Source organism: Pseudoliparis swirei, chromosome 8 (assembly GCF_029220125.1).
Source record: "Pseudoliparis swirei isolate HS2019 ecotype Mariana Trench chromosome 8, NWPU_hadal_v1, whole genome shotgun sequence".
Classification (NCBI taxonomy): Eukaryota; Metazoa; Chordata; class Actinopteri; order Perciformes; family Liparidae; genus Pseudoliparis; species Pseudoliparis swirei.
In genome coordinates, this window is record NC_079395.1 from 476,836 (window position 1) to 490,982 (window position 14,147).

Here is a 14,147-nt window from a genome sequence, read left to right on the forward strand (position 1 = left end):
TATAGTTTTTTCCATTGCTTTGGCTCAATTCTTGAAACAGAAATGACATTCTCAAAACAACTTGTGCAAACCTCCAAACCACTGGGCACTTGTTCACAACAGATTTGAATTTCCATTCCTTTAATCAAATTGCAATTGTTTTAGAAACTCCTTGTAAATGACAAGTACAATTGCCTACAGCTTGCACACATTTCAAATGATTTAGCACATCTGTGCAAACGGTTTGGTACAATTGCTCTTCAGTTAGCCCAATTACCAATTGAATACATCTGGCTGGTCCTAAACGACTGTTGCTTCTCAGTCAAGTGGTTGTTCTCTGCAAAACATCTTGGCATCATTTCGTGTACATCATCACCTGCACAAGAGTTCACTCCACTGTCAAAATCGTTCAGGCACATAATACCATGAAACATCATGGTATATACTATAATATGGATCTCTTGGATCATCGGCTTCATTTTCAGGTGCAACTAGAACTTTACTCATCAAGGGGGAGTTTCTCACATCCGATCACCAATCACAGTCATTTTAGTTAGCTGACAGGTGCTATCCAGGAGTATAAATGCTTCCATCAAATATCTAGGGCTTGACAAAGTTCAGTACAGTTTACAGTATGAACATGGAAGCACCTGGCCAGGTAAACGAACAAGGGCAACTGCCTGTTCGAGGAAGAGGAGGAAGAAGAAGAGGAAGAGGAGCAAGGGTGCATGGTGGTGGAGGGTGTATGAGCATCGGGCTCTAAACCAGAGGTCCCTTCTCCAGGCAATGGATGCTGCTTGTGCCGATGTCACAGCAGATGGTTGCGTCATGCACGCGGTTCTTCCCCGTTGCACGCATGAGAGAACATCAGATGCGTGTTGACGAAATCTGTGTCCAGACAGACGTGAGCGAGGACGAGCAGGAGAGGGAGGATGAACTCCAGCTTTGCTACTGTTTGTTACAGTAGTGTAGGCTATACTTCATTTCATTTTTGATGTGCTTTTTGTTTGACACTATTTTTTGCTGTACACATTTTCTGTTTCTGTTTTGCAATTACTGTAATAATTTCCATGGCAGTATAAGTGCAATACAGTATGTGATGTGAAACCTTGTTGGCTCCTCTTGAATGAATCTTTGTTCTGTTTGATACACATAGTATTCTGGAAAGAAAACATCTCCTACAGTAACCATTCAGTGTCAAAGGACTAAGCCAAGATTGAATTGTGCACATGAGGGATATTTCTATGGTCCACTGCCATACTGACAAAACATCTAAACATCTTGACCTGCAGTGTTTAAACAATGACTTAAGGACTTTTCATTTTGGGGCACTGACTATTTGTATGAGGAAAGGAATTCGTGTTGACTGATGAGTTGACTGTTTTGGGAGAGATATGACCTTCTGCAGGTGTGCCATAGTGTTTTGCTAAACCATCTAGGTTATTTTGGCAAATGTATTTAAAGCTTTGAGAATGTCCTTTTTTTTTCTCGAGAGATGAGCCACAGCAATCGAGAAGGAAGTTTTCATTTTGGGGGCACTGACTATTTTTATGAGAAAATGATTTGGGTTTGAAGCTTGAGTTAACTGTTTTGGGTGAGATGTGACCTTTTGAAGGGGATCTATGTAGTTGTGCTGAACCATATAGGCTATTTTACCAAATGCACTAAGAGCTTTGAGAATGTAATTTCTGTTTCAAGAATTGAGCCAAAGCAATGGAGAAAAACTGTAATTATCACAATAAATAAAAGTGCAGGCGGACCGAAGAAGAGGAGGGTGCAGGACGAAGAGCGTGACGGAGGTAGAACGATATCAATGATTCATGATGGAGAGCAACAGCAGCCTGGAGGTGAGAGGGTAATAATGATTATAACATACTGTAGGGGTATACAAATTCACGAGGGCCCTTTAAGGAAAGGGGCGTAGCCCTGGTGACGAAGGGGGTTAAAGGGCACCAGGAAGTAGCGAATGAGAGGTGTTGGAAAGGAAAATAAACAACCACGAGCAAGCAGAAATCACTCGACTCTTCGTTATTTTCCACGCACCTACAATACGATCGTATGTTATGATCATAACATGATCTTAACATATGATCATGATCATCAGACGTCCCCCCATGAGCCACGTTGACGGCTCGTTAGAGGTTCAGACGGTTTTATTTAACTATATGTCTCTTTCTGTCTCTCTATCACCAGGTCTGCATCCTGATGCTCTCTCTCTTTCTGTCATGTGTGGTCACGGTTGTCGCAGCAAGAGGACCCAAACGCCGACATTCCTGCACAAACTATTTAATTACAAAAATCCCAGACCAGACAGGAACGACACAAATGTGGACCAAACAGTACGAAGCCACACTGGGAATGAGACGAACAGGGTTTACATACACAGGCAAGCGGAGGTGATTGGACAACGGGGAACGAGACACAGGTGGACACAATGAGGGCGGGGCCAGCAATCACACAGAAGGAAACAATCAGGACCAGGGCAGCCAATCACAGGGAGACAGACACAAGGACTTCAAAACAACACAAAACTAGACACAAACTCCAGATCATGACACTTTCTCTATAAAGTTTTTTTTTCCGAGCTGCACACCATTAATCCGTCTGCATGATCAGGAATACGAGCCGTCTCTGCTCCTCTCTTTGAAGTCGTCTCTCCCTCAAGAACATCAAATACATGATTAATATCTCTCTCTCTCTCAGCAAAATAAAAGAAAAGAAAGTTTCTCTGCCGGTGCTTTCTGGGGACAGATCTGCTGGTGTTGGACCCGCGTGGCGCTCATCAATCATTGATGGCGTCTCGCTGCGTTTCCTTTGTTCTTCTTCTTCTTCTTCTTCTCCTCCTCCTCCTCCTCTCGGGCGTTCTCTTGTATTTTGGTCGTCGTCCCTAAGGAGCCGAGAGGGGGCGACCTCGCCGTGATCCTCTCCGCGGGACGCAGAGAGACGGAGAAACATGTCGCGCAGCGTGAGGCCGTCAGGGGGGGGGGGTTCCCAGGTCGGCCTGTTGGTGGAAGACAACAAACAACAAACAACAAACAAACACGTCCGATAACAAAAGAGAGAAAGCGACAGGAAAAAAATAGATAATTTAAAAATAGAGTCGCTGTCAATGGAAGGTGAACCTTCTTTATTTATTAAATATTCAGAATGACCAACTTGAAAAACGATGAAGTCAAAAAACGTTCAACTTTTGATTTCGTCTCTTTTCTTTCCCGGAACTTTGTTGATGACAAAATGTGTGATGACTCATCTTTCCTCCTTCATCCTCCTCTGCTCTTCCCTCCTCCTCGCCTTCATCCTCCTCCTTTGGCCCCACACCTTCCCTCCTCTTCACCTTCATCCTCCTCCTTTTCCCCCACACCTTCCCTCCTCCTCGTCTTCATTGTCCTCCTTTTGCCCGACACATTCACTTCTCATCACCTTCATTCTCCTCCTTTTTCGACACACCTTCCCTCCTCCTCACCTTTATCCTCCTCCTCATCTTCATCCTCCTTTCCCCCCACACCTTCCCTCCTCCTTGTCTTCATCGTCCTCCTTTTGCCCCGCACCTTTTCACGACCAAAATGAACGCTCCTTTTTCGTCCCCCTTGTGCAGCCGAGTGTGGGGGCGGAGCTCCGGGGCCCCGCCTCCCAGAGGGCCTTTCCCGGCTGCCTGGAGAACCTGCTGTCCAACGGCCTCGAGCTGACAGAAGGAGCGAAGAACAACGACCACCGAGTTTCTGAAATGGTGAGAACACTTTTATAAAATATACGAAATAAATAATAAAAACATTTGGTTTTTCAGTTATTTTCTACGCTTGCTGGGAGCCCAGAGGTCAGAGCCTAAATCAATCATCGATAAATTCATCGGTTAAAAAGACGAGCAAGGAGAGAAAGAGAGAAAATGGGAAATGCAATCCTCCGATTCTTTCGTTGTTGTTGTTGTTGTTGTTTTCCTCCAAGGTGATGACGACAGATGGTTTATGATCTGGCGTTCACAGCGAGCAGCTTTGATGTTCAGCTCAAACTCTCAGCTCATCATTTCTGAGACAGAATACGGCATCAATGGCCACCAGGAATAAGAGCTGCCGCCTGCCTGACGGCTGACAGAACGTTCTGCTGACGGTTGTTTCCCGACTCGCTCGTTCACGGCGGAAGATCTGAAAGAGGCTGGAGTCACGGCTGGTCGTTATGAGAAGGCGTGATAACAACCTCTGCAGGTGTTTAATATTCATGTTTAATGTTGTTTAATCTCTCTTGTAATTATTTATATATGTCCCACCTCTTCTCTCTCTCTTTCTCTCTCTCTCTCTCGTCGTCGGGGGGCGTCGCCGTCGTCGGGGGGCGTGTCCGTCGGGTTCCAGTTCCGGACCTTGAACGAGGCGGGGCTCCTGCTCACCTTTGACCTGCCTCGGGAAGGGGGCGTGGTCCTCAGAGCTCACTGCAGGGCGGACTCCCAACCCGTAACATGAATGTGTAACCCCGAGCTTGTGTTACCAATACATGAAATGTAAAACCTAACATTTATAGATAGAAACAATACCTTTAACAAATTAAATTAACCTTAGGTAGGTCAGTTGGTAGGTAGATGGATGGATGGATGGATAGGTAGACAAGTAGGTCGGGACATCGATAGATAAGTAGGTAGGTACATAGATAGATAGATGGATCGATAGATGGATGGAAGGATGGATAGATAGATAGATAGAGATAGAGAGATGGATGGATGGATAGATAAATAGATAGGTAGGTAGATAGATGGTTAGATATATGGATAGTTTCTTAATCATACGGGTGATTTGTTTTGCTCTAGCAGCATTTCAAAGTAAAGTTAATAGTTATTATGTGACCATCGCCGTGGATGAAGGGGCCAGCCACTCCGTCACAGCAGGAAGTCAACTCTTCCTCGGCGGTAAGAGTGAAACACATAACGCTTCGTTATCAAACTGCCGGGCCATTCAATCACCGATTAAAGCAGCACTTTAGTAGCACTATAAATGAGACTTACTTATAGCAATTATAGTTTGGCTTTGTTGAAGAAACTACTTCCTTGAATGTTGTTGGTCTGCGTTGAAGCACTTATTGTCATTCGCTTTGGATAAAAGCGTCTGTGAAATGAACCCAGACTGTCAGTCAATGCCACCCACCGGACCCTGAGACTATTTATACAATGTATTGTCAGCTCGTGGCCTTTTCATTTCCATGGACGCTGCAATCTTTCCTCACAGCGCCTTCATCCAGTAAACTTGCTTAGTTGCGGTAAACACACACTGTGACGCCCTGGCAGACTGTACGGACCAGCTGCTGCTCAGTCACATTCAGCTCGCTGCTCTTTCATAATGAGAGTTATGAGCTTTTGCTCGATCCTCCTCTCTCTCTTCCTGTTTGCTTTCCTACTTCATTCATTCCTCCAGTCTTTTTCTTTCCTTCTCCACTGGCCTCCCTTTTCTCAAATCTCATCTCCTCTTTGTCCGCCTTCTTCGCTCAAAGCCGTGTTACAGTCAAGGGCACGGCCTCCAACTGCCTCAGGCCTTTTAGCATTGCATCTCACACACACACACACACACACACACACACACACACATATGAATACACCCAAACTAACCCCTCCCCTCAATTCAATTCAATTCAATTCAGTTTATTTGTATAGCCCAATTTCACAAATTACAAATTTGTCTCGGGAGTGCTTTACAATCTGTACACATAGACATCCCTGCCTAAAACCTCACATCGGACCAGGAAAACTCCCAAATAACCCTTCAGGGGGAAAAAAAAGGAAGAAACCTGGAGAGAGCAACAGAGGAGGATCCCTCTCCTAGGGATGGACAGATGCAATAGATGTAATGTGTACAGAAGGACAGATTTAGAGTTAAATACATTCAATGAATATGACCAGAGTGTATGAATAGTTCATAGTAGGCATATTCCATCGATGGAGACCTCCACGATCCATCAGGCAGATGGGCGGTGGGAGGAGGAGTGGCGAGTCTCAACAGGACAGTGGCGTAGTCAGCGAGCAGGAATTTGACTTACCCAGACGATCCATCAGGCAGATAGATTTATGCGTCTCATAGGGTCCGGCGACCCCATGAGACGTAAAGTCAAGGACTTCCGGGGAGAAAGCAGAGCAGTAACGTGTGATTGAGAGATGAAAATTCATCCTTAAGGAGAGAAAAAGAGGAGATAGGTACTCAGTGCATCCTAAAACGTCCTCTTGCAGCTATAAGCCTATAGCAAAGATATCAAGGGCTGGACCAGAATGAACCTGATTCAGCCCTAACTATAAGCTCTGGTCAAAGAGGAAGGTCTTAAGTCTACTCTTAAACGAGGTGACTGTAGTCTGCCTCCCGGACTGAAATTGGAAGCTGGTTCCATAAAAGAGGAGCTTGATAACCAAAGGCTCTGGCTCCCATTCTACTTTTTAAGACTCTAGGAACTACATGTGAGTCCCGCATTTAGGTGAGCCGTAGTTTCTCTAGTGGAGCAATATGGTACGACAGCTCTTTAAGATATGATGGAGCATCACCAATCAAGGCTTTGTAGGTTAAGAGAAGAATTTTAGTAAGTGATTCTTGATTTTTACTGGGAGCCAGTGCAGAGCAGCTAGTGCAGGAGTGATGTGATCTCTTTTCTTAGTTTTAGTGGAGAACACGGCGCTGCAGCATTCTGGATCAACTGGAGGGACCTAAGACGATTTATTAGAGGAAAGCCTGCTAATAAGGAGTTGCAGTAATCCAGTCTCAAGTAAATCGAACGCTAAGTGAACCAATTTTTCTGCATCTTTTGAGACAAGATGTGCCTGATTTTTGAAATATTACGTAGATGAAAGAATGCAGTCCTTGAGATTTGCTTTACTGGGAGTTAAAGGACAAGTCCCGATCAAAGATAACGCCAAGAATTCTTTACAGTGGTGTTGGGATGCCAGGGCAATGCTGCGTCTACAGAATCCACATCACCAGATAATTGATCTCTGAGGTGCTCAGGGCTTGATTAAAATTACTTCGGTTTTGTCTGAGTTTAACATCACGAAGCTGAAGGTCAACCATGTTTCTACGTCTTTAAGACATGCTTGAATCTTACAGAGTTGGATGCTCTCCTCTCAGTTTTACTCGAGTAAATATAGTTGAGTGTCATCTGCATAACAATGAAAGTTTATGGAGTGTTTCCTGATAATGGCTGCCCAAAGGAAGCATGTATATAGGTAAATAAATTGGTCCAAGCACAGAACCTTGTGGAACTCCGTGATTAACGTTGGTGGTTATCGGTAGGCCATCAAGCATAAATACAAACTGAGACTCGATCTGATAAATAGGGATTTAAAACCAAATTAAAAGCCGCCGTGGCCTGAAATGCCAATCGACTGCTCCAGTCTCTGTAACAGGATGTCATGGTCACGGTGTTGAATGCAAGCACTCAAGGTTCAACAATGACCAGGACAAGAGGAGTCCTTTATCGCTGCCATTAAGAGGTCATTTGTACTTCACCAGTGCCGCTCGGTGCTGTGGTGTTTTCTAAATCCTGATTTAAATTCTCTCAAATAAACTATTATGATGTAGGAAAGTCGCACAACTGATTTAAGTAACCACTTTCTCAAGGATCTTGGAGAGGAAGGGAGGTTAGAGATCGGTCTGTGGTTAGCCAACACCTCTGGATCCAGAGTGGGCTTCTTCAGGAGAGGTTTAATAACAGCCACCTTGAATGGGAGTGTGGTACGTGGCCTTCGTTGAAGCAGAGACACATTGATAATATCTAATAGAGAGTCCGCTTAATTAAAGGCAAAACGCCTTTAAGCAGCCTCTGTCGGGATGGGGTCCAAGAGACAGGTAGATTTGTTCAAGTACAGAAACCTGAAAATAATTGGTCACGGTTGATAGGAGAAAATCCTCCAAATATATACAACCAGGCATACAGCGGTTTCCAAGGCCATTCCACTTGAGGACAGATTGGCACTGTTATGGGCAAGAGATTATTAATCTTGTCCCTAATAGTTAAAATCTTTTCATTAGAAGTTCATAAAGTCATTACCACCTAAGGTTTATAGGAATGCTCGGCTCCACAGAGCTGTGACTCTCTCATCAGCCTGGCTACAGTGTTGGAAGATAAACCTGGGGTTGTTTTTTATTTTTCTCATTATTGAGTTGAGGTAATAGGCTGGTTCACATTACGGAGGGCCTTCTATATGTTTTAAGACTATCTCGCCAAACTAAGCTGATTCTTCGAGATTAGCTGGAACCACATGCGCTCGCTTTTCGCAAGTGCAGGACGCTTGCTTCAGTTTGCGGAGGTTACATACCAGAGCAAAACCCTTCCTCACCGTCTCTTCTTCAGAGGGGCTATCGAGTCCAGTGTCATTTCAGAGTGGAGATGGAATCCGTATTCATTGAATGTGTTGTTACTCTGTAATGATTCCTTCTGGTCACATGACATCTATTGCTCTGTCCATCCGGGAGAGGGTTCCTCCTCTGTTGTTCTCCTGAAGGTTTCTTAACCTTTTTTCCCCGTGAAAGTTTTTTTTCTTGGGAGTTTTTCCTCCTTCTTTTGTTTGTCGATAAATAGACTTCTTTTTTATTTGAAGGGAGTAATATAATACCAGGAGTGGGGTTCGAACCCACGAGGTCATCTGCCCATTGGATCTTAAGTCCAACGCCTAAACCACTCGGCCATCCTGGTTATATTTACAGTTTGATTTCAAGGGAAATTTTATGAAATTTTCCTCCAATATTTAGCAAGATACATTTATTTGAGAGGCAAAGTAATGCGTTTGGAGTGTTGGAGGTGAACCATCCGGCAATGTTGACTAGTTTTGTTTGTCTATAAATAGGATGCAGACTTCTTCTTTATTTAGACGGGAGGAGCAGAGAGGAAGTAACAGAGTTTTAATAGGTTCAACACATTTTGGCGAGCCAGCCAGGAGGAGTTCCTGGGGGGAATTAGGCAGCACCCTCTCTCAAGGAATGACCAATCTAAGACCGGTCTATGGAGGGTGAGCAGGAAGCTGTTTGTGAAATTGTGTGCATAGAATTTTCTGCATTAATGTGAACATTGTCAAATATACCAGGAGTGGGGTTTGAACCCACGAGGGCATATGCCCATTGGATCTTAAGTCCTATCTGCCTCAGGCATGGCCAGCAAAAAATCCATTGTCAGCGCCCAATCCCTGTGCTCGCTCAACAATGGATGGGCCAATGGCGTTTCGGCCTCACAATGGATTCGGCCAATCACGGCGCCGCAGGGCAAACCGGCCAAATCTCGCGGCAAGCGGCCAAATCTCGCGGCAAGTCCGAAGGTTGGTGACGTCGCAACGACACTTCAACAATGGATGGGCCAATGGTGCCGGCCTCACAATGGATTCAGCCAATCGTTCGCCGCACAAGATCACCAACAGGGCCCACGCATGACATTGGACGTAAGCTTTTTTCTACAACGAAGACAACGTGTCAACCGTAGTTATCCTACTTTATTATTCTTTTAGCGCTGCCGTAAACGTCACATCTAGGTTGTTAATTTTTTTCTCCGCCCCCCGTGTCACATCACGTTACAGGCACAGCGGCGAATGCCCCGAGATCGCTTACCTACATTGTAATAACGAGTGTTGGACAACGGTATAGCAGTCAGTGGTAGCTAGCGCAAGCATAACAACTCGTCCGTGACATGGCATGGTTTTATTCTTTTCCCATTAGTAATACACTTTTATCTACATGAAGTCATTGGTTGCCATTTGTACATTCGCATAAGGCAAAAGGCCCCAAGATCGCGGCGTCAACGCAAGTCGTGTAATAATAAGTGTATAATATTAACGTGACCTGCAAAAATGTCCGGAAACGGCCATGGATAAATACTACTGTAATGCACCGAGTGAAAACACGCAAACGTCCAAGTATAGACAGCATATGTACATGGTTAATTTATAAAGACTCTAATAATATATCTTCATTTTATATATAGCGTTAAAGGAAACAGAGTCATAGTTTATTACTGGTATTTAACAACTGGTACAGACTTATTATAGAAACAGTATAATTACACAGTATAATTGTGAATAATGTGTATCCATATATATATATATATATATTTATATGTATTGATATGATTACATGTGTAAATACCATGTTTCAATAACCGACAACATGTTATCAGTGTAGTTTGCTTAACTAACAGTTGCTGTGTCTGTGTTACTGTTCTCATAAATATGAAATTCAGCAAGCTCAGCACACCATGGTTATGGCTATATTTAGCTATTATCGCTGTTTCAATGTTCTCTTTAGATGAGCACAAAACCAAAGAGCCACAAGGCTATGAGCGATAAGGAGTGGATGGCAAGGCTGAGGGCGTTTGCCAGCTCTGGGGTTTGGCCTTCTGGAGGAGGCAATAGACCAGCCCCAAGGCAGAAGAAGTGGTTCGCTTTCTATCAGAAGGTAAAGTAAGCAATACAATAATGACCGTTATATTATTAGTGTCATTAGTATACCACACACTTGATTTATTGACTTGACTTTTCGAGATAATGTCAATAAGACCTCAGACACTGAGAGACTCACACTCCAGGCTAACATCAAATCCACCATTTCAGATTGAGAAATGCCTCTACGGTCCGTGGGACAGACCACGCTCTTTGAGTGGTCCATGGCCACCATGGCCTGCATTGTGGATTCCACGGCGTTATGGTGATTTGTTTAAGAATGATGTCCCTTTATTGTTCATCTTGCATTGCATGTCTGTTACAGCCGTTGCGCTGTTGTCGCCATAATATTCTGCTGTCTCCACAGTCCGTGGTCTCCTTCAGCCTCAGCACCAGCTCCAGCACCGTCAGCACCTGCTCCAGCACCCGTCCAGCACCTGCCCAGCTCCAGCACCAGCACCTGCCCAGCACCTGCTCCAGCACCTGCCTCCAGCTCCAGCACAGCACCTGCTCCAGCACCAGCACGTTCCAGCACCAGCACCTGCTCCAGCACCTCCAGCACCTGCTCCAGCACCTGCTCCAGCACCAGCACCAGCACCTGCTCCAGCAATTGTTAACCTGCTCCAGCAATTGTTAATCTGCTCCAGCTCCAGCACCAGCACCTGCTCCAGCACCTCAAAGCACCTGCTCCACACCTGCTCCAGCCCAGCACCTGCTCCAGCACCTGCTCCAGCACCTGCTCCAGCTCTGGTGCTCCAATTCAGCACCTCCAAGCCCAGCACCAGCACCCTGCTCCACCTGCTCCAGCTCCAGCACCTGCCCAGCACCTGCTCCAGCACCTGCTCCAGCACCTGCTCCAGCACCAGCAATCGCTCCAGCACCAGCACCTGCTCCAGCACCTGCTCCAGCACCAGCACCTGCCCAGCACCAGCACCTGCTCCAGCCTCCAGCACCTGCTCCAGCACCTGCCCAGCACAGCACCTGCTCCAGCACCTGCCCAGCACCAGCACCTGCTCCAGCAGCTCTTATTACTGAAATGTCCGGTCTTCAGTCTCTAGCACCAGCAGCAGCTGCAGCCCCTCGTGCTGCTTCTGAACAGTCCGTGGACTTAGGGGCCCCTTTCCGACCTGTTCTAAGTGTACACTGGTATGTATTGTTAAATACCTGGCTACATAATAATTTTGTCGGTTATATGTATGCTTTGACTAAAACTAGTGGTGTTTGTTTGTCTTTTTTAAACTGGGGTTTCTGCTCTTTTTTACAGGTGAGCTTATCGGGTTGATTATTTGTTGAGTCAGACTGGCCAGCCCTTAAAATACTCCCTGACTCAGGAGACAGACAATATGCTGGAGGATGTGAACGAGAGAGGAAGAAGAAGAAGGAGAAGACGAGGGCTTCCAGGAAGACACAGTGTCAAGTCTCCTGGATGACCCAAGCCTCACTGACTCTTCTCAGCCTGCAGCCACCTATCTGCTCTTCCAGACTCCTGCCTCCTCCCTGCCTGCTGCGTCCACCTCCCAGCCTGCTAACTCCTCCTCCCAGGCTGCTACCTCCTCCTCCCAGCCTCCAGCCTCCTTCCAGCCTCCAGCCTCCTTCCAGCCTCCTGCCTCCTCCCAGGCTGCTACCTCCTCCTTCCAGCCTCCTGCCTCCTCCCAGGCTGCTACCTCCTCCTCCCAGTCTGCTAGTTCCTCCTTCCATCCTGCTGCCATCATACCGCAGCCAGGTGTCTCCTCAGAGTCCGAGGTATATAAATACATCATTTTGTATAGATAAATAAAATCACTGTTTCTGTCTTTTGTCCCATTGCTTACTTTCCTCAAATTGTGTGACTAATCCTTCTCTGATTTGTCCAGGCTGTGGATAATTCGTGCATGCCAGGGTTGGACAAGGTGGACAAGTTGGCAGAGTGTCTGGTGGAGTTGAGGAACCAGTCCTCCATGGCTCTGAGCAACCAGACGGTGAGGAACATTTATTGTCATTGACATATTTGATTCTCTCTCTGTGCCGAGTAATTCATATTCAAACTCATTGATTCAGATTTATTTTCTTCTCATGCACCGTGTTCTCTCTATCACTCTCTCTTTGCATAGGCAAGCAACATTGTTGCTCTGTGGCAGAACCTGGATGAGTATGATAAAAAAAGAATCATATTCTCTGCCAGGCACCAGAGTCGGCTGGACACGGGGAGGTTCAAGTCCTCCAAAAAAAAGCAGGACTTCACTCCAGGGGTGGAAAGTTTGAAGAGGCACAGCCTGACAACCACTGGCCCACTTGCACAGTGGCCTGACTGCTGCCGCCTGATAGAGACTATATTTATCAGGCTCTGCTCTATTCACCGTAGTCCCAAGAAGAAGGGGGCTGGCACGCTGTCCAGATGGCTGCTAATCCTGGATGACTATCGTAAAGTCAGGCAGTGCATTCTTGACAACGGGATAGTCATGCAGGAGACCACCCTGCAGCTGGTGGACGTGAGCCATACAACCCTGGTGCAGTGGCACAATAAGAGGGTGAAGAAGCAGGACAATGCAGTTGTCATACAAGGGCTAAATATGCCCAGTCAAATGTCCTGGCAGCTCACCCCCTTATTTGTGCCACTCAACCACCAGCATCAACACCCACCTTGCCGAGCCCGGCACACCTCTATACGCTGCCCAGCAGCACTGTCGGACAGGCCAGGTTAAAGAGGAAGTCGGAGCGGCAGCTCTTTCCTGCTCCATCCCTGGCCCCTCAGCTGGTGGTTCGACAGCCACCTTTCCTTCTCCCATCCAATGCCACAAGGCAGTTGTTCCCCGCTTCACCCTCGGTCCCTCAGAGGCTTGTTCCTGCTCTGGCTCCTGCTCCTGGCCCTGCCACTGCTCCTGGCCCTGCTCCTCGCCCTGCCACTGCTCCTGGCCCTGCTCCTCGCCCTGCCACTGCTCCTGGCCCTGCTCCTGGCCCTGCCACTGCTCCTGCCACTGCTCCTGGCCCTGCTCCTGGCCCTGCTCCTGCTCCTGCCACTGCTCCTGGCCCTGCTCCTGGCCCTGCTCCTGGCCCTGCCACTGCTCCTGCCACTGCTCCTGGCCCTGCTCCTGGCCCTGCCACTGCTCCTGCCGCTGCTCCTGGCCCTGCTCCTGGCCCTGCTCCTGCCGCTGCTCCTGGCCCTGCCACTGCTCCTGCCACTGCTCCTGCCACTGCTCCTGGCCCTGCTCCTGGCCCTGCCACTGCTCCTGCCACTGCTCCTGCCACTGCTCCTGGCCCTGCTCCTGGCCCTGCCACTGCTCCTGCCGCTGCTCCTGGCCCTGCTCCTGCCACTGCTCCTGCCACTGCTCCTGCCACTGCTCCTGGCCCTGCTCCTGGCCCTGCCACTGCTCCTGCCGCTGCTCCTGGCCCTACTCCTGGCCCTGCTGCTGCTCCTGGTCCTGCTCCTGGCCCTGCCACTGCTCCTGCCACTGCTCCTGCCACTGCTCCTGCCACTGCTCCTGGCCCTGCTCCTGGCCCTGCTCCTGGCCCTGCCACTGCTCCTGGCCCTGCTCCTCGCCCTGCCACTGCTCCTGGCCCTGCTCCTGGCCCTGCCACTGCTCCTGCCACTGCTCCTGCCACTGCGCCTGGCCCTGCTCCTGGCCCTACTCCTGGCCCTGCCACTGCTCCTGCTGCTGCTCCTGGTCCTGCTCCTGGCCCTGCCACTGCTCCTGCCACTGCTCCTGGCCCTGCTCCTGGCCCTGCTCCTACTTCTGCTCCTGCCCGCAGAACACTTTCAAGAAAAGTACTGCACAACACGTGCAAAAAATGCGGGCAGTTCAGGACTGCAGAG

At 47.7% G+C, this 14,147-nt stretch overlaps 1 protein-coding gene across 1 annotated transcript; it reads left to right on the forward strand.

The window, feature by feature from the left end:
• Positions 1–9,079: 9,079 nt before the first annotated feature.
• On the forward strand, positions 9,080–13,365 carry LOC130198343 (uncharacterized). Its single transcript, XM_056421495.1, has 5 exons — positions 9,080–9,244; positions 11,005–11,107; positions 11,724–12,100; positions 12,211–12,315; positions 12,448–13,365. Exons 1-5 carry the CDS (start codon positions 9,080–9,082, stop codon positions 13,036–13,038), a joined length of 1,341 nt encoding a protein of 446 aa, XP_056277470.1. The 3' UTR covers positions 13,039–13,365.
• Positions 13,366–14,147: the final 782 nt, after the last annotated feature.